At 43.5% G+C, this 18,517-nt stretch overlaps 1 protein-coding gene across 8 annotated transcripts in view; it reads left to right on the top strand.

Annotated features, from left to right (window-relative positions):
- KCNJ16 (potassium inwardly rectifying channel subfamily J member 16) overlaps window positions 1–10,248 on the top strand; it is a 35,682-nt gene extending 25,434 nt beyond the window's left edge. For 6 of the 8 annotated variants that reach the window (XM_080560584.1, XM_080560586.1, XM_080560589.1 and 3 more), the window contains one exon: window positions 5,701–10,248. In XM_080560584.1, coding sequence (XP_080416710.1) covers window positions 5,777–7,066 — 1,290 coding nt within the window. In that variant the 5' untranslated portion in view covers window positions 5,701–5,776 and the 3' untranslated portion in view covers window positions 7,067–10,248. Of the gene's footprint in view, window positions 1–11; window positions 1,352–5,700 lie in introns of those variants that run through there. The other 2 variants (XM_080560590.1, XM_080560587.1) reach the window with 2 other exon arrangements.
- The last annotated feature ends 8,269 nt before the right edge of the window (window positions 10,249–18,517 follow it).

The following is an 18,517-nucleotide window of genomic DNA, read 5'->3' as shown; positions in this document are numbered from 1 at the left end:
TGATACTTTAGGTCTTCTCTCTGCACTGAGGTTTTGAATATGAAGTCCAAGAAATATCCTTTTTCTCAAGCACCGAGCCTAGCCTATTTAAAGTTTGGTTTTCTTTCTGCGTGTGGAATCTTTGCTGTTGAAAGACCCATATTCACAAATGACGGAGAGGAAGGGTGTTACTTACACGATGATGCTCTCAGAACTGCATATTGGAAATGTGGCAGAGTCCCATTGCTGGTCGAACTGCGGCCCTACAACCTCTGCTGCGTTCAGTCATCTGATCTAAAGTGATCAGAACATGGAAACTTTAATTTTAAAGGGAAATTTGAGCCACTTAAAAGCATTGCTCCAATGGCTTCATAGACACCACTGTGGATATAAGGAAGTTTTGTGCCCGAAGCCCCCAGCTGGGGTGTGCTCCCCTCCTGTCGAGCCAGCACAGGAGCCTGAACTGATCTGGCACCGCGGGAGCTGCGGTGGGAGCCCCCCTCCTGCAGCTCTGCCCCCCAGGGCTCTGGGTCTGGGATTGTGCCATGTCCATGCAGGGGACTTTGCATTTCCCCTCTTCTCACTGAGTTACCGTTCTGTCATCTGGGGGGATCTGACTCGAGAACATTAAATATAGAAGAGACTTGTAACGAAGTTACAAGCCTGAAGCTTGTCAGGCTTTGGGCCTGAGCTGTTAGAGGACATGGGTGTCGGACACTCTGAAACTGTGGGTGTCAGCGAGATTTTTTGCTCTCCCAGAGGAGGCGAGTGAAAGAGCTTGCACCAAAGAGATGAATCTATCTTGTGGGCTAACGATAATCAGGCTCACAAGCCATGCAGGCAGCAGATCTACAAGCACATTCTGGTGTGTCCTGAAGCACACCTGGTGGAGACCGCTTGCAGGGATGTGGCGGAGGCCTGTGGTAGGCGTGAAATGCACACCTGGTGAATCACGGCATTCAAAGCCTGCTCTGAGGATTACGTTTCTGAAGAAAAACTGGCTCACATATTAGAAGTTAGGTCCCTTTCCAAAGACGAAGAGAGAAAGAAGAAAGGAAGGAGGGAAGGAAAGGGAGAGAGGGAGAGAAGGAGAAAGGAAAGAAGGAAGGAAAGAAGGGCCTACAAACCGTCCTACAATGGACTTATTTAGATTTTGGGGGGTTTGTTTGTTTGTTTCTGTTTGGTTTTGTTTGTTTGTTTGTTTGTTTGTTTGTTTTAAAGGAACAAGTACTTGACTCAGTTCCAAGGTAGCTCCAAAGGTTTCTACTTGTCACATTTCTGATCTCTGAGCTGAAAGCCTTCCAGGGTTACACAACAATGACTAAAACTGGAAACCTTTCAGGCCGCTTCCAAAATGAAGCAGGAAACTGAGGTGATTGCTAAACCAACGCTAGAGAGACATCCACGTCCATGTGTGTGGAGTTAGAGTGAGAGTACCCGATTTCATTTGGAGGTTTCAAGTTGTTTTCTTTTTGATTTAATCTCATTCTCAGAACAGAAGTATTCTGGAACCAAGATCTTCACATTGTTTTGCTTAATGTTTTACAAACAGGCTGTTGACTGAAGTTGTCACCGAACAAAAATTTGCCCCTACTTGTTTACATAATGGGAAAATACAGTCATAAACCGGGTGTAACAACAACTTGTTAGGTATTAGGTTAAGGTGCAGTATAGGGATTATCCTCATAAAACACTAAACCCTGAACTCACGACAAAATTGAGAATTACATTTACTGAAAGCCTTTAAAAATCTCTAAGTCTAAACTGGATGCTTAAAGCTTTTAAGTTACTGCTGTTCTGACAGTTGATGAAAATCGAGTTCAAGTTCTTGTGGTACAGCTGCTCTATTCAAGAGGAACGAGACTAAGACGATAAATATGAAAAAGGCTTGCTTCTGCTGGTGTTTGCTTTGTCGCAGCTCTCCACTGTGTAATCGGGTATTGAGTTTGTTCCTAGTTCTGCCACTGTACTACTTTGTGGCCTTTTAAATATAGCAATTTACTTACTTTTCTCCCATATCTCACTGGGGTGAGATATTTGTGATTTTCTGAACTCTGAGACCGGTATGTATAGAAGAACTTCTGAACCTTCTCTGGCATTTACTGTAATGAAATTTTTGAGATTTCTCTATTTCTGTCTTCCTTCTGTCCTACGCAGCTTCACTGCTCTGTTTTTATCTCTGATAGGTTTGTACTTCTGGGAAAATATGCTTATAAAGATGGTTACTAAAACTGCTTTAAATTTCAACATGCTTCCTGCTCTGAACAACAGAATAGTATGCAAGAGGAGGCTTACGATGTGTATAAACATGCCCAGAAACAAAAGAAAAAAAAATAAAAAACACACACACACACACACACAAAAACAGAAAGTAAAAGCAAGACAAAAAAAGGGCAAGGGTTTGTGATTTTAAGAGGAAGGTGAAAACACTTCCTGGCAACATCTGAGAATCATTTGCAGCAACTGATCCATGAGCGTTAGTGAACAGAGAATGTTTTTAAATCCTCCCCCATACCCTTTGTTAATCTTTACCAGGTAGTAGGACCTTTAATGTGCTTCGTACGGGTTTCTTGGGATGTGTAAAATGTTTTGTCCATTTTGAAAAAATAAGATTTTTGAAATGGCTCCAAGATTTAGGTTCATAAGTCTGGTTACAAGTCTGTGGTCTTCTCCCCTTTAAAATTTGGTAATAATAATAGTCTTCAGACGGCTCTGTGAAAGGCAGCATGTCTCAGTAGAGTGAGCAATGAACATCTGGCTCCACAGCCTCACTGCTTCTCATTTGAAGTAGGAAAATCACGTGCCTTTTAAAAAGTGTCCCCATGAATGAAGTACTGATCGTAATACAAGCTTACATAATTCAGAAACATTGAAGGATGTTTTGTTAGACTTAAATGTTCTGAGCAACATTAGACAATATAAAAGAGTTATTAATTATGATGCATGATTATTATTGCACTCGGGAGACTTTAAGAGGTAGCCTGGAAAAGTTCAGCTTTGGCTCACCTTTAAGCACACCCAAAATACTGGGCAACATTTGTAGATGTTTTTGAGTGACTGAGGAGGCTATTTCCTAAGACTTTCAAGCACATTTGGGATTTTAGGTCATTTGGGGCACGTCTCCACTGTGCAATGCCAAATGGCTCTGAGCAAGCCAATTTTCGACACGACGGAGAAAGATTAACTCAGATCCTGAGAGCAATATATGTGGTAGTTTTCCTCTGCACCGATTCTGTTCTACTCCATCCAGCTCCAGGGCTAGCTTATTTGGTCCTGTTTTAAAAGGCTCAGCATCACATTCCTTTTGTTATATAGATACGTTCTTAACTGTTTTGCAAAATCCAGTCCAGCATCTAACTGCACAGCTTCATTTGCACCAGTCAAGTCCCCATCACAGACACTCACAAGATTATATGTTACTATGACCTGTACTTAGCAGACACCCTAAGTGGGGTCAGAGTTCCCGATGCAAAAGTGCTCTCCAGTGTGTCACAGACTGCCATAAAATCAGAATGGACTTTTCCACATAGCTGTATGTGTGACAGTCTATCATTGTTGCCAGCACCGACAAAATTTGAAGATGGTGCCAGCAAAACAGCACTTTTAAAATATGATTATTTGCTGATGGCAACAGCAGATGGTGAAATCAACTCAGTAGCCTTTTTTCTGTGAACTGGTTAGTCTGTTTTAGAGTCCCAAGGTGTCTGTGAGTATTTTCAAGGAACTCTATTTTGAATCAGTTAATAAGAAAAACAGCATAACCCTAAGTATGTTTTTTGTTTAAGATTATATTGGCTCCTGATTACAATTTGCTTCATTTTCACACCTCACATTATGAGGTTCTTAAAAAAATAAATCAACAGTTTCCAGTTTTTGTTTGTTGTTAAATATGACTTATAAAATGTTAGGTCAAGAGTCGTCAATGGACTAGGCTACAGTGTTTGTTTAAAGCTATGAGTAAAGCAAGTCATATGAATGTTTCCAAAGACTGTATTCCAAGAAGTATTTTTGGAAACATTAATGTTGTGTTTTTTAATGAAGGCCACATTCTGAGGCTACGACACCATATGTCACATTCATTTCTGTGCTGAAAAAAAAAAAGAAAAAAGAAAAGAAAAAAGAAATGGAAACTGTGTTTGGCTTTTAAGTGTTTTTGGAATAGTGTCTTTGCATGCTTGTCATTGTTCCTTGGATGGGAGAAGAGTTCTAGGTCTGTTAATCTAGTCCATCCAATATATATTACACTCCATGGGCCTGTCTCTCTTCTGCCTTAAACTGTGTGCACTCATTTATACTGAGGCAAAGTGAATGAAGAGCTGAGAAAAAAGACTACCACTGGGAAACATTTTTGTAAATTCATTTTCCATGAATATGTTGGCTTCACTGTAAACCTACATCTGAACTTCTGTCAGATGAAACCAGCTTAAAAATGGGAAAACTACTTGTCATTTTTCCATTGAAAGCTTACAATTTTGGAGAATAATGACAGCTTTTCCTCAAAAAAATGCTTTTTTTTTTCTTCAAAAATATTAGTTAAAAGCAAGACCTTTGGCAAAAATTTTGAATTGCTCTAACTATATCACTTCTGATTTTTCAGTGTTTTGTGTGTTAGGGGTTGGGATACAGTAGACTGAGTTGGAGACCTGTAGGAAAAGGCATTTAGTTTTCTCTGTGCTGTATCCTACAAATAATTCGTAAGCATCCTGTACCTGGTTACTTCAGCTAAGTCTTTGCTTTTGTATTGGATTTCAATTGATGAGGTCTCAGTTTCTAACATAAGTTCTTGTTATTAATCACTAAACGTACAGCCTAGCACTTCATACTGCTGAAGTTCATATGGTTGCAATCTGCAAATACACCCATTATTTTCTCTGATCTGACAGAGGAATCTCCTAATTCACATTGCTTCCTAAATTTGTGTTATCCACAAATTTTATTAGCATACTGCATGTTTATTTAAAATTAATTAATAAAAATGTAAATACTTTCTGCCAGATTGATTTTTTTGTTTTGTTTTGTTTTAAGGAATTATTTGTGAGGGTTTCCAGGACCTCAGAGAGGTTTCTTTTTCATTTGAAATGTAAATCTTTTCTACAAATTGAACAAATATGTCTGTGAAGCACTAGCTCAGTAAAATTCAATTCCATGACCAGGTTTTTCTGGGCAATACTCAAATGCAAATAATGACGAATGAGTGCGTGATCGATACATTTTCTGGTGAAAACACATTAGCACTGAACTCGTCTGTCCATGCCACTGAAGTCTCATGGATAAATGAGGGTGTTTTCCTAGGCACTTCTTCAAATGGAGAAAAACAAACAAATATGCAACAGACAGGAACAATTGACTACCTCAAATATTTGGCTAACTTTAAGAGGGTTCATGCCATTCTTGTGAGCGTTCATGAAAGCCCATCCTGATGTGAACCCTACTTCACCAGAACATTAGAAGAGATACTCACAGTGGGGTCCCCCAAAAGGGTTTTGGTTTCTGTTTTCATCTGGGTAACAAATTTTAAGATTGATATGGACGTTTCTAGCTTGTTGATTTTCTAGCTGAATTTCTAAGTTTTTGAGCTATGTTGTGTAATGAATGTCAGGGTCTGTACTCTTCAGAAAATTGCTCATGATGGCCACAGAGTGTGTATATTTAGTCTTGGTTTTACAGAGTTCTGGCATACGAAATTAAAAACAAAAATAAACTTTTTCTTTTATTCCATAGATTTCCAATGAACAAAGAAAACAAATAGCCCCTGGGACCACAAGTGTGTTCTGTAAACTGATGCCACGAGGCAGACATGAGAAAGATGACTGAACAGAGTGGTTGCTATAGGCCTGTAAGCATACAGGGAAATAAGATCAGTTACAAAGGCTCTTGTAAAGACAGCCCTGAAACGGGGACGAAAAGACTGCAGAAGCGATTTCTTCACAAAGACGGCAGCTGCAATGTGTACTTCAAACACATCTTTGGGGAATGGGAGAGCTACGTAGTGGACATATTTACTACACTGGTGGACATCAAGTGGCGCCATATGTTTGTGATATTCTCGCTGTCCTATGTTCTTTCATGGCTGTTCTTTGGACTGGTCTTCTGGCTGATAGCAATCCAACACGGAGATTTATTCAGTGACGAAGAAATAACGCCCTGTGTCGCAAATGTCCGTAGCTTCACAGGAGCATTCCTGTTCTCCCTGGAAACCCAGACGACCATTGGGTATGGTTACCGCTGTGTTACAGAAGAGTGCTCTGTGGCGATCCTTATGGTTATCCTGCAGTCAGTACTGAGCTGCATTATCGACACCTTCATAATTGGAGCAGCTTTGGCTAAAATGGCCACAGCTCGAAAAAGAGCTCAAACCATTCGTTTCAGCTACTATGCTGTCGTAGGCTTACGGGATGACAAATTTTGCCTGATGTGGCGCATTGGTGATTTCCGGCCAAACCACATGGTTGAGGGCTCGGTACGAGCTCAGCTGCTGCGCTACAAGGAAGATAAGGAAGGGAGAATGACGATGGAGTACAAGGACTTGAAGCTGTTGAATGACCAGATCATACTTGTTACACCAGTGACGGTAGTACATGAAATCGATAGTGAAAGCCCCTTGTATGGTCTGGACCGGAAAGCTTTGGCCAAGGACAACTTTGAAATCTTGGTCACATTTGTCTACACGGGTGATTCAACAGGAACTTCCCATCAGTCCAGAAGCTCATACGTGCCCAGAGAGATTCTTTGGGGCTATAGGTTTAATGATGTCTTACATGTAAAGAAAAAATACTATAAAGTGGATTGCCTACAGTTTGAAGAAACCACAGAAGTTTATGCTCCTCACTGCAGTGCCATGCAACTGGATCGGAAAGAGCAAGAATGGAACCGAACAGAGAAGACATTGGAAAAAGAAGCAGAGACGTCAGCACTGGAGATCAAGTCACTTAGTACAAACCAGAAGTCATTTAGTGCAGTTGCCCTCATCACTAGCTGTGAAGATCCAGAAGACCCAGTGACAACTCTCTGTCAGCCTTCTGGAGAAGTTTCTTATCAGAAAGCAGCTGTGACCTTAAGTAGACTGTCACTGGAATCACAAATCTAGATTTTCCCTGCAATTAAAAACACTTCCAACAACTTCTACCAGCACAGCTTTTAGAATATAAACAATGAACTCATATGCGCAACTATTTACATTATAAACCTCGTACTGACAGCATGCCTACATTACAACACAGTGCTGGGCTTCACAATGGTTAGTGTGGGTATCAGTAACAGATTAGTACTGGCACAAGGAAGCAGCTTATATTTGGGTTGACTAGACAGCTACTGTACTTGAGTAAACTTATTCTAAACTTTATTACCCTGCAGGGACCAATGCTGGAGATACCCAGAGGTAGAAAATGATCTAGGCAGAGAACAAGAACAAGGAAGCATGCTCTCTAGGTCGTGTTTTTCAATTCTGCCTGATTTATTCGGAAGCCCAGTTCCCAATCCCTCCAGAAGGCTCTGAAATGCCCCCACCATCACAGCAAATGATTGCTCTGGTGTGCCAGCTGCACCTCTCTAGCAGTTCAAATGAAGCCCCCGTCTTGAGGTTACACTGGTGAGTCTGCGGGGCTGTTCTTTGTGGGAGGGAGCAAACTGGCAAGAATAACTGAACCCAGAGCTACTGGGTAGTTTTGGAAAGCTGCAGACACCCTGCCCAGGGCTGTGAGTGGGATCCCGGTGAGCTTTTCTCATTTCCTTGTCATGAGCCATTCCCAGAAATGCCACTCCCTCAGCAGTTTGAGGTATGCAGTGCGTCAGCTGGCTTGGTGCTGCGTGGAGATTTTGTTATGTGGCTCTGATGGCTAGGAGGGTTGGCCAAACTGGCTCATCTACACCATTCAGAAACCAAAATGGGACCTCAAGTTTGAAACCAAAATTACCAAAATCATATTAAGCCTTGGAGAAAAGATCACTCTGTTTTTAGAGTGAGCTTAGCATTTTTTTTTTTAATCAAAAAGTCTTTTCATTTCAGAATGTCAGCTTTGCTTTTCTTTTTAGTATATTATGCTTCTTTTAAAAAAAAAGGATCAATCTGTAGTCCAAACAGCATAATTTTGTCAAAATGAAATATTTTTATTCATCTGAAATGACTGTAAAAACGATCCTTTACAGAGAAATTCAACATACTCAGCTGTCAGCTCAATTTGGAAAAACAGGGAAAATGTCAATGTTTTGAAGTTGCCTGCATCATGGAAGTTCCATGCTCTGCACATCGCTGTCATTATCTCATCACGCTTTTTTTCCCCCCTTGATGATTACGGTTAATTTGCATCATGTTTAATTATCATGCTAACCTAAAAATAATTATCTCTGAATTTGTCGTTGCCTTAAATGGATTTTATCTCACCTGACCTCAGCCAGCAAGAAGTGTCAAGGCTGGTCAAGGCTCTCTGTAGTTGCAACTTTTTCTCTGTTTTCACAGGGGAGTTCATCCCACCCTAATCTGGGTGTTTAAGGAGCTGAAGGCAATAGGATGGTCTTATCCTGGAACTGCTCATCCCTCTCTGCTTATTGTTGAAGGGGATGAGATGACTGTTTCTGAAATGCTGGCTAACATTAAGCTGCTAAAATTAGGTCTGACGAGTCATTCACATCATGCTGACTAATTCAAAGTTTTTTATGAGCTAATCACATTTAATGAAAAGAAAACCAGCATGCTGATTGTTTTATTTTTCTTTTGTGAAACTTACTGCATATAGTAGTAGCACTGCATTATTTTAATGTATCTTGCATTTCTTTTTTGCTAGCACTTGTGTTCTGGATCCTATGTGATCCCTTTAGATAAAACCAAATATATTAACAAGCCTGAGGGGAGGTAGTTATTCCTAAGCTCATTAATTAGCCTATTTTATATGCTGAATCATCATCACCATCAGTCTATAACTGCAGTAGAAAACATCTCATTGTATCCTAGATTTGAGCACTGGCAAGCATTGGGGAATAGTCTAAACAATGGGAAGAAATTTAGTGGGAAAATGTGTAAGGCTCTCAGTATTTATACGGTATTGCAAAAATACCATCCAGGTTGTATAAAATAGAATATAGCCATTGAGATGTTGGAAGTCATCCTTCCACACTCTTGTCTTTGAAAGCTCTTGGCTGGGTTACTTGATTCAATGTTGGGCACCGCACTTTGGGAAAGACATGGAAGAACTGAATCCAGGGATACTGAAAACATGTAAGGAAGGAAGTAGGGAAAAAACTGAAGGGCTTTCAGTCCAAAGAAGACAGAAGCGAGTTAGGAAAAAGAGAGAGAGTTTTCAAACATTGCAAATCAAGAGAGAGGGATGATCTGTTCTCTGTATCTGGTGGGTAGGACAGGAGGACATGGGCTTAAACTGAAGCCAAAGAGATTGAAGTTAGACATTAGCAGAACTATCTTAAAGAAGGCGAAGTAGAGGACGGATCTGTGGGGTGTATAATCTTGGTGCTGGTACCTCTCAGGAGTTTGTTAGAAGGCTGTCAGGAGTGATACAGAATGGTCAGGTTTGCCTTGAACTTTCAAACCCCATTTTTGTATGATCCTATGATTTTCAGAAAAAGGGAATGTTTCATATGAAGTCTGCATAACTAGGTCACTTTACAAGTACTTACACATGTGTGAGTATTTGCTTAATTACATAGGTAAAGCTACTCAGAGATCTGAGATATTACAGAGATATGTAATCAGAATTCCCAAAGTATCTTCAAAAGGTACACATTTCAGGTGCTGCTCGTAAAGGTAGTTTCCCTTATTAAGCTGTGAATTTCAGCTGCCTTTCTCTCTCCCAGTTATGTACCGTGTGAGCCTCTTGCGGGGAAGAAAATTCTTTCCTTGGAATGACTTTCCTGTAAGTGAAAGTACCAGGAGTCTGATTTAGCATTTGGTCACATGCTTCTTGGTATAGATAGATAGAAATACGTGAGTATGTATAGTAATGTATGCTTTGGCATATAAGTCAACCACTAACTGATGAGGGTCAGGAAGAAACTTTTCTCCTGGGCATGTTAATTCATAACAGGCTACGATACAGTTTCTTCTACTTTTATCTGCAGCATCTGATACCAGCCCGTGCTGGAGACAGGATACTATTTGAACCACTGGTCTCAACCCGTCTGGCTTTTTCTGGGTTTCTCTGTTTGATATTTTAATTTCATTTATCAGAGTATAAAAACTATGTGTTATAATATATAGTAAAGCATGCATTGCATTTTTATGAATAAAGACACAGAAATAAAGAACATGCCTCTACCACACACCTTGTGAGAGCACATTTTACTTATCTTCCATTCAGTCACTGTTTTAAGTTTCCATATCTTATGCACTAAGAGGTCATGGAAAAATTTATAAGGCACAGAGTAGTCTTTTGACTTTAAAAGATGCCAAATCATGAGCAAACTCACAAAGTTATAAGTACGTTCTGTTGCGGCTTCTTAACATGAGCTCTGATGAAGGCACAAGCCATACACTTAGTGTATGCTGGTGAACAGCAGTTTTGAGCAAGCAGGAGGGAGAATCTTCCTCATCCATCTGCTATTTCTAGATGAGGATGTTTTCCAAGGATTTTTGTTTGGCTTTCTTTTATTCATTCCCGTTGCAGAGCTGAGCATGGTAAAAAGGTTAAAAAAAAAAAAAAAGGCACGCAAGCCTCTCAGAAACCCATCGAAAGCAGTAACACATGCGTCATCACGGCAGAGAAACAACCTTACCCCTGACCCATTCCCATTGCAAGGGGTGAAACTGCCGACCCACCCCAAAGCAGCGTTGCTGGGTGAGCTGGGTGCTGAGGTGAGGCACGAGCACCCTCCTGCGTGCCCAGAGCTCTGCACGTGCACTCGATGTCTTCAGCAGCAAGGCAACGCGTTGGGTGGAAGCTCAGCGACTGCTTCCCAGCCACCCAGGGCAGCAATTGGCTTTTCTTTCCGTAGCTGGAAGTAGTTCACTCTGTTCTTGTTTTCTCCACAAAATTTACCAGATGAAGCAAAATTGTAACAACAAAGAGAAAACGCAAACCAGTTTGCATTGGACTCCTGTATCGTGATTATAGCTGCATCTCAGTTATTTTCTCTTGGAGAGTAACAGTATTGTTCTGGGTCAAGATTAGTTTATGTCAAAGGGAATATAATAAGAGATTATTATATAATTTATTTTTCCAGATTTGCCTACCACCATTCATTAAGGCAGCTGGCATTTCCTTCCCCGTTATCATGTATCATTATCATGTATCATTTAGTGCATATTTTATGTGAGGCCGATTTTCAGATGTGGGACATAATACATATCCCTTTGTTTATCCCTTGTTTCTCAAACACTGTGCAGGAGGTCTGACTCCAGCTGCCCATCTAAAAAGAAGTGTCACATTTACACGGTTACTCGTAGCTCAGGAAATAACAGGTACCAGTGCCTGTGTGGGAAGAAAAAATTGTTTGTAAGCTTTTTTTAGCTCTTAAATCTTTGCTGGTTTTGAGCTGGAAACCTGCAAACAGGAAGAGTTGGTGTCTGCGGCTGGCCTCAGAGGCCTGTACGGGGAGGCGACTGACAGCACCTTCGCTTCCAGGCGGGCGAGAGGGAGCACGGCAGAAGCGAACACAAATGAAACAAGGAGCATTCGGGGGGTTAGGCTGGGCTGAAAAATGTGTGTCCACGTTTTCGTGGGGCTTAAAACCACAACACCGGGGCAACTTTGGGAATTTAAACCGTTTCTTGGGGTCAGTCCAAAGGCCTGAGGAGATGACTAAGGGGGAACCAGACAGACATCATGGGGGAGAAACGAAAACTTTAGCAAGTTGGATAACTCCTTTTTGACCTCCTGTTGCTCCCTAGAAAGCTAGGCTTTGTTGGCAGCTGTCATATCGCCTCCCATCAGCCAGCACAAGCTTCACGCTCTGCTTCCCTCGGTACACAAACGGGGTGCCAGAAGGGCCCAGGAGCTGCAGGGCCCAGGTGCTGGGCCGAGGTTCTGGGGGTTCTGCGCCCCTCTCGGCCGGCTCCGGGCTCGCTGCCCCCGGCCCAGCACCCAGGGCCCAGGGCCCGGCGCCCACCTGCGCCCGGCGCCGCCCGGCCCCGCTCCCTCCGCGGCTCCGGCCGGGGCCCTCGGGCGCCACCTGCTGGGGGCCCGCGGAGCGGCCGCCAGGGCCCCCCCGGTCCCGGCCCGGCCCCCGCCGGGGCCTCGCCTCAGCGCCTGGGGCCGGGGGGCAGAAACTCGGCGGGGTCCGGGTGCTCAGCCGCGGCCTGGCCCTGGGGATCCGTCTCAGGGGGCCGCTTTTCGGTGCTGTCTCGGCAGCCGGAGTGGAAACGGTTCGGGTGTGCTGTCCCCAGTGGGGTCCCGGCTGTTCCTAAAGGGTGCGAGGAAAGGTGGCGTTACCCTGTTGTCAGCCAGCCCCTGATATTGCCCGACCATCCTAGGGAAACCTGGGACCAGACTTTCGGGCTTCCCGAAGCTGCCCTCTGAGGCTCAGTAGAGTAAATCCAACTCAGAAAGTAAATGGTTTTGGTACAAAAACTGATACGACATGTGCTCCGTCCGGCTGATTTATTCTATATCATTCCTCTTTATATATAGAAGCAAAAGCTGAGAGGTTGTTTGATTTGCCAGCTTAGGTATATATAGCCAGTCAAAACTGGCCACGCTCCACTAGGAACTTTTCAAATAGGGCAATGATCTATTTGTGGCCAAAGATACTTACTTCAGGAGGTATCAGTGACAAGAAGCAAAGAGCTGCTTGTTTGTTTGGACCAGGGAACGTGTGTGCGTGTAGAAAGGCAACGCTACGTTTATTATGCAAAGCTACACACAGAAGGACTCCAAAATAGAAATGCCTTAATAATTATCTCATATTCAGTGCCATGTCCACTTCTGAACGCACATTTTCCATTGAACAGCTTCGTGCGTTCTCTCACGCATGGGAGTAGCTCCAATTAAACATCTGCTGAACCATCTATATCATCATTCTCCTTCACATCCTTTCTTCAAACCCTCCTTCGCAGCAGCGTGTGTAGGAAGCTCCACAACTGTCAGGCAGCTGGTCCGCTGCGACTACTGGGCATTGTATTTGTTCCTTGTGTTTCCCCATCTTTGATCACAGGGTGTCTCTCAGGCTCGCCTGACAGGACAGGAACTATTTTTGGTCTGACGTTCATTCGGCACGATTCCTGCTTAGCCCAGGTGCCAAAATGAGCTGACAGCCTATATGTGACCATCACACGAAACAGCAGTAGAGAGGAGACAGTCCCGAAGCCTCCCCAGTACCGCCGCTGCGTGCTGTGCCTCAGGGCAATGTCCGTACTGGGTGTCCAGCACACTGTGTGGGTGGAGTTGCCTTTTGGGCGTGTTGTTAATTTTCCAAATTTTGACCGATACGTGTTTCATTGTGATAGGCATGCCCTAAGTGGGGTGTGAAAAATAAGGCTTACAGATAAATGGGTAGGTCCCATTTCAGTTCTTCAAATAATAAAATCAGAAAAGACCCTGGTGAGTGTACTCTAGGGGGAAGCTTCCTTGCCCACGCACTTCAAGGGCCTTACTCATATTGAGTAAAGCTGACCCCACCAATTTCAACAGCACAGTTTCCAGAGGGACCCGTGGTGGGATGTGAGCAGGGAAAAAAAAATCTGGTAACCTTATTGCAGTTGTTGCATTACTCATTGCATATACTGATTAAAACCTCTTCTATTCAGTGATCTCATTTTTCCATAGGCAAAAAATTCACCTTTCCCTTGTCATTTCTTTCATTTAAGAGGGTATGGCACAGCGTCATTCCTGAACTGGCAGCCACTCCTTTTGGAGGGCCCAATACCCATGCCTCACTGGGTCCTGTTTCCCTTTCCTCCCATTTTATCCTTCTTTTTGGAGAAGTACCAGGTAAAACCATCAAATGTAGTCCTTCACCATCCCGTTTTAGCTGAATCCCCCATGAGGCGTAAGCCCTGCACACCTTTACACACCACAAGCTGTCTCCCAGCACCCTCCAGCAAACCTATGGCTGATGGTGCAGAAGACCAAACCCCACAGACTTCCCTTGGTACATTATTCAGGAAATTGGGTGCAAAGCTCTAGCAGGTAAAAGCAGAATTGCATGTTGAGTACATATGTCTACACATGTGGATGTGGGACTGAAACAACTCCCATCACTTTCCTTACATTTGCCTTAATAAGTGGGAATGTGCCTGCCAATTCCATCTCAAGTTTCGTCCCTCTGAAATATGTGCACTTTCACCAGCTGTGTATTTGGCCCAGGGTAATTACTATAGTGCTAATTTTACCAGAGATGATGAAAGCGCTGGAACAGCCTAACCATATAAAGGGAGGAGATACATACAGCTGATCCAGTCTTCTGGATCCTTTTTTGAGCAAAGGAAGTCATGACTTTGACTTGTAGATTTGTTCCTTAGGGAGGCTTCTTCTTACAGAGCTAGCCGAAACCCAACTGAGGTTAGAAAAGAGCAAGGTCAGGGATACTTGTGTGCTGGAAAATAAAAAGCACTGAGCACTGAAGTGTTGCCTTGTAGTAAATTACCTTATACAGATTAAATTACTCAAATAGATCTGCTTCTTTTCTTTTCTCTCCTGTGAGAGAAGCCACTTCCAGACACCAAAAGCACAAAGATGCTTGAAAGTCTTCTATTTCTCTCTGGACCTTCCAAAAAGATTCAAAGTCAATTGAAATTTCTAATGAGGATTCAGAACAGATATTTACTCTATCCAAACCAGTTCAGCTTGAAAAATTTACAGTGGAGTACGGTCAGAGGAAAAGCAATTTGCCAGAGCTTGAAGAGTGTGAATAATGCAAAGCAAACAGCTCTCTGCGGTGTTCACTTATGTTTCCAGACCTGCTCACCTTTATTGTGCACCCACCCTGGCTTTACCTGGCAGTGCTGGTGGCCAGAACCAGGGATGGTGAATAAAGAAAGCTGACCTGGTGGGTGATTTCTAACTTCTGAAAATTTGGAGGATTTTTTTTTTTTTAAAACAAAACACACAGGAATGATTGGTGCTGTTGGCACTCGATCCTAAGCACCGGAGCCATCCCATTAGCAAGGATGAACAAAGCCATCCCGTTGTGCCCAGCTCTGCTCTATTTTGCAAAGGTTTTTATGTCACCTTTTCTGTCAGAGAGCACAAGCACCTTCCAGTACTGTAACAAGCGATGTGACGAGCCTCTGTTCATTCTCTTTATCTCTTTGTCTCTCTGGCTGCCTCTCTCACTCTTTACTCTTTGCCACTGATTGCCTCTACATGTGATCTCTGGCCTTTGTCAAACCAAGATAGTCAGAACCCGAGTGCGGAGCGTTCCCTCTGCCCGAGCCCTTACCGGTGGCCTCGGTAGGCAGCCGGCTCTGAAGTTAAGCATGTGATTAGGTCAAAGCGAAACACGGATCTAAGTGCTGCTGTGAATAAAGGCGGGCTTCTGTCTCAGGACTCAGCAAAGGAACGTGGCCTTCTTGTAATCAGACCATCTTTTTGTGAGCCGAGGTCTGACAACAGGGTGTTTCTGTGGATTGCTTTATGCCACCAACAAGCTGACTTGTGCCAGCCTGGCCCCCCTATACCCCTTACTCTCTGCAGCACCCATTCCCACGGGAAGAGCAAGCACAGGCCCAGGAAACCTCTGGAGTCCCAGGGCCTGCAACGCCAGCGGCAGGCCATGGTGTCACCGGGTCTCATCGTCACCGTGGGCTGCACCAACTTCGACGTTTCATGAATTTTTGTACTGATTTTTTAATACTTGATGAGAAATGGCACAATCCTTTTCCCTCCAGTCTCTGTCACAAGGTTGCTTAATAAGGTTTGGGCATTAGCTCAAATAATATTAGAGGATCAAAGCCAACTTTTGAAGTATTAGAGAGATTACAAAGAAGTGCATGGCTCATTCCTTCTGAGGCACAACATCTACTAGCACAAAACTGGGGGGAGCCTCCTTCTGGGGCCATCCGTTCCGAAGGCCAAAACAGCACAGGACATGCAGTTCGGCCCAAAATTTAATGCAGGATGCCCAGGAGTGGGTGGGGAATCCTCCCTCCCCTCTGCGTCTGCACAAGCAAAAGGCAAAATTTAGCCTGGAGGCACAAAATGACATCAGAAAAGCAAATAAGCAGCGCAAGATTACGATAGGAAAAGAAAGGAAGCTGTGGCATTTTCTTGCCGAAGATTATTTCCTCTCTGACGACAGATTTTTCAAATGACAGAGGTGTTTTAGTGGGTGGGCCTTGAAGGCCCGGTCCAAATAATCAGTCAAAAACAATATCAGGAAGCTTAACCAACAATCTGAGCTTGGTATGGCTTTACTCATCTGTTCAATTTTAGTTTTGAGGGAAATTTAGGAAGGTGCCAGCTAATTTAATTCGTCTACCTCCTTCCCAGCCATGCGGGAGTTACGAGCGGGGCTGGGCAGCCATTTTGTGCCAGCGATCCACTCCCCTGATTGCCCTGGCTGCGCAGCTCCCGGCCAGGCTCCCCAGCAGGGAGAAAAGACGCCGAGACCATGGCTGTGAGAGGTTCTGGGGCCCTCGTGGGTGCCGCTGTGGAGTCGAAGAGGGAATTGCTGTGCCCAGTTGGAGGTGACATGCTTTGGAACAGCTGGCCCAGTCGCCCGGTCTCCTATCAGGGAGTGGTCTGCACCACGGCCATCAAGATGGAGTTCCGCATGTGATGTAAATAGGCACAGTGCTGGCTCCTCAGGAAACTCAAGCTTGTTTTCTACTGTATTCTGTATTTTTCCTTCCACAATGGCCAATGATCTAACTCTCTGTTTTCAGCAAAGTTTATTTGCTTTCCGGGAGAGAAAATAAACTCTGATGTTGTCATTTACCGTGTGGCCACGCACTCCAGGCCAGTTCTGAGGTTCTGGTACAAACTGGTAGAAAACACTGAGGACTTTTGCATCTAAGCTAATATGATAGACTAAAAAATCTAAGAAAGTAAGGAGAGCAGTAATATATGCACAGGGCAATGTTAACACAAACCAGGTGCTTCTGAGTTTATGAATGCACAATTTTAACTAGGGTGGCTACACTGATTGGCAGTAAAATACAGTGATACATAATAAAAATGACCATCAACAGAAACACAATATGCATGTTGCAATGCAGGGAAGCCATGTAGGATTTTAACAGAGGTAATCTCAGTCACTTCTGGATCTAGAATCCTGCTACTTCACATCATCTTTCCCTCAGGAACTGCCAGGCATCACCTGAGAAAGTGAAGGTTGAATCACTTAGGTGAACGAGTTGTGTAATATAAACAGATTGGCAGAACAGTTACAGAAATACTTTGTGTTAATTTTCCTTAGAAAAGATGAAAAATTTCCATCTCTTTCCATTACATTTTACTTTTTATTCTTTCTTACCACTCCCTATCCCATTGGAAATTTTCCCCATTTCCACCTACGGTGGCACACATGCAGTGACAAAGGCCAAAGCAGATCTCCACTTCATCCCTTCTCTTACAGCAGTGCTGGAATTAGGAAAAACACGGGCCAGTAGCGTTGCCCCTTGCTCGTCTTGCACAGAACACCTAAAAGTAAGCTCCCTCTGTGCTTGCAAAGTGCTCCGCTGCTGTGCCAGAAGGGTCGGTGGGCAAGACGCTGCAGGGGTGGAGAAGCGGACCAGAAACACATCTTCACCTGCAGCTCTCTCCCCACCCTCACACCTTGGCTAACAACCATTTGCAAGGATCAACTCATCAGACTCAGAACCTCCAGGGAGAGAGATTTATGTTTTGTTTCTGCCCTCAGGGAAGGGACCCGGCTGCGTCTCTGAGCTCAGAGGGCTCCACAGGTGAACGTTTCGAAGGTGGCTGAGCACAATGTGGGCTCCCAAGCGAGTAGGTGGCTTGACTGGTGCCAGCCCACAGCAGGGTATGCGTTGAAAACCCTGTGAATACCTGCTCCCTTGATAGCCCACCTGCTTCCATACAATATTCACATAACTAAAAATTTGCAAGCCAGAGAAAAACAAAGATATTCTTACCCTGTTCTGTTCAGCTGAGCGTGAGCCTATCCTGATTTTAGAAAATCTGGCAGGCCAGTAACACTAAACAACTGAAGCTGTAAGGAAGAGAATGAAAGTGTAGTCACACAGTGTTGTATGTGTAAGTTGCTGGCTCTTAACCCTTTTCCTTCCAGGAATTGTCAGGTTCCCTATGTCAGCTCCATGGGCATGTTCTCACCACTCTGGCTAGTTTTATTAACCATTAACTCCCTTTCCCTTGAGATATCCAAAGAATGGGAACTATGGAAAATGATTACAGAGATTAATAGGAAAATATTAGCTGTATTAATATGCAAATCCTTGGGCAGTTTTACCACTTATTCTAAGGTCATTCTCATTAATCTGAACATATGTTCTTCATTGCCTTTGAGGACAAATTGCCACAGCCGACTGAGGACTGGAGGAGTTATAATAAACAACGTTGCCATGTCACAAATGATTCTAGATGTCCCTCAAGTTTACTGCATTTCCAAAAAAATTATCCATAATCCTAAACTGTGAAAATAGATAACTAAATGGTTATACAAATGTCTTTCT

The sequence above is a fragment of the Anser brachyrhynchus genome, assembly GCF_964034855.1.
Source record: "Anser brachyrhynchus genome assembly, chromosome: 18".
In the NCBI taxonomy this organism is placed as follows: Eukaryota; Metazoa; Chordata; class Aves; order Anseriformes; family Anatidae; genus Anser; species Anser brachyrhynchus.
This window is presented reverse-complemented; position numbering and strand designations above follow the sequence as displayed.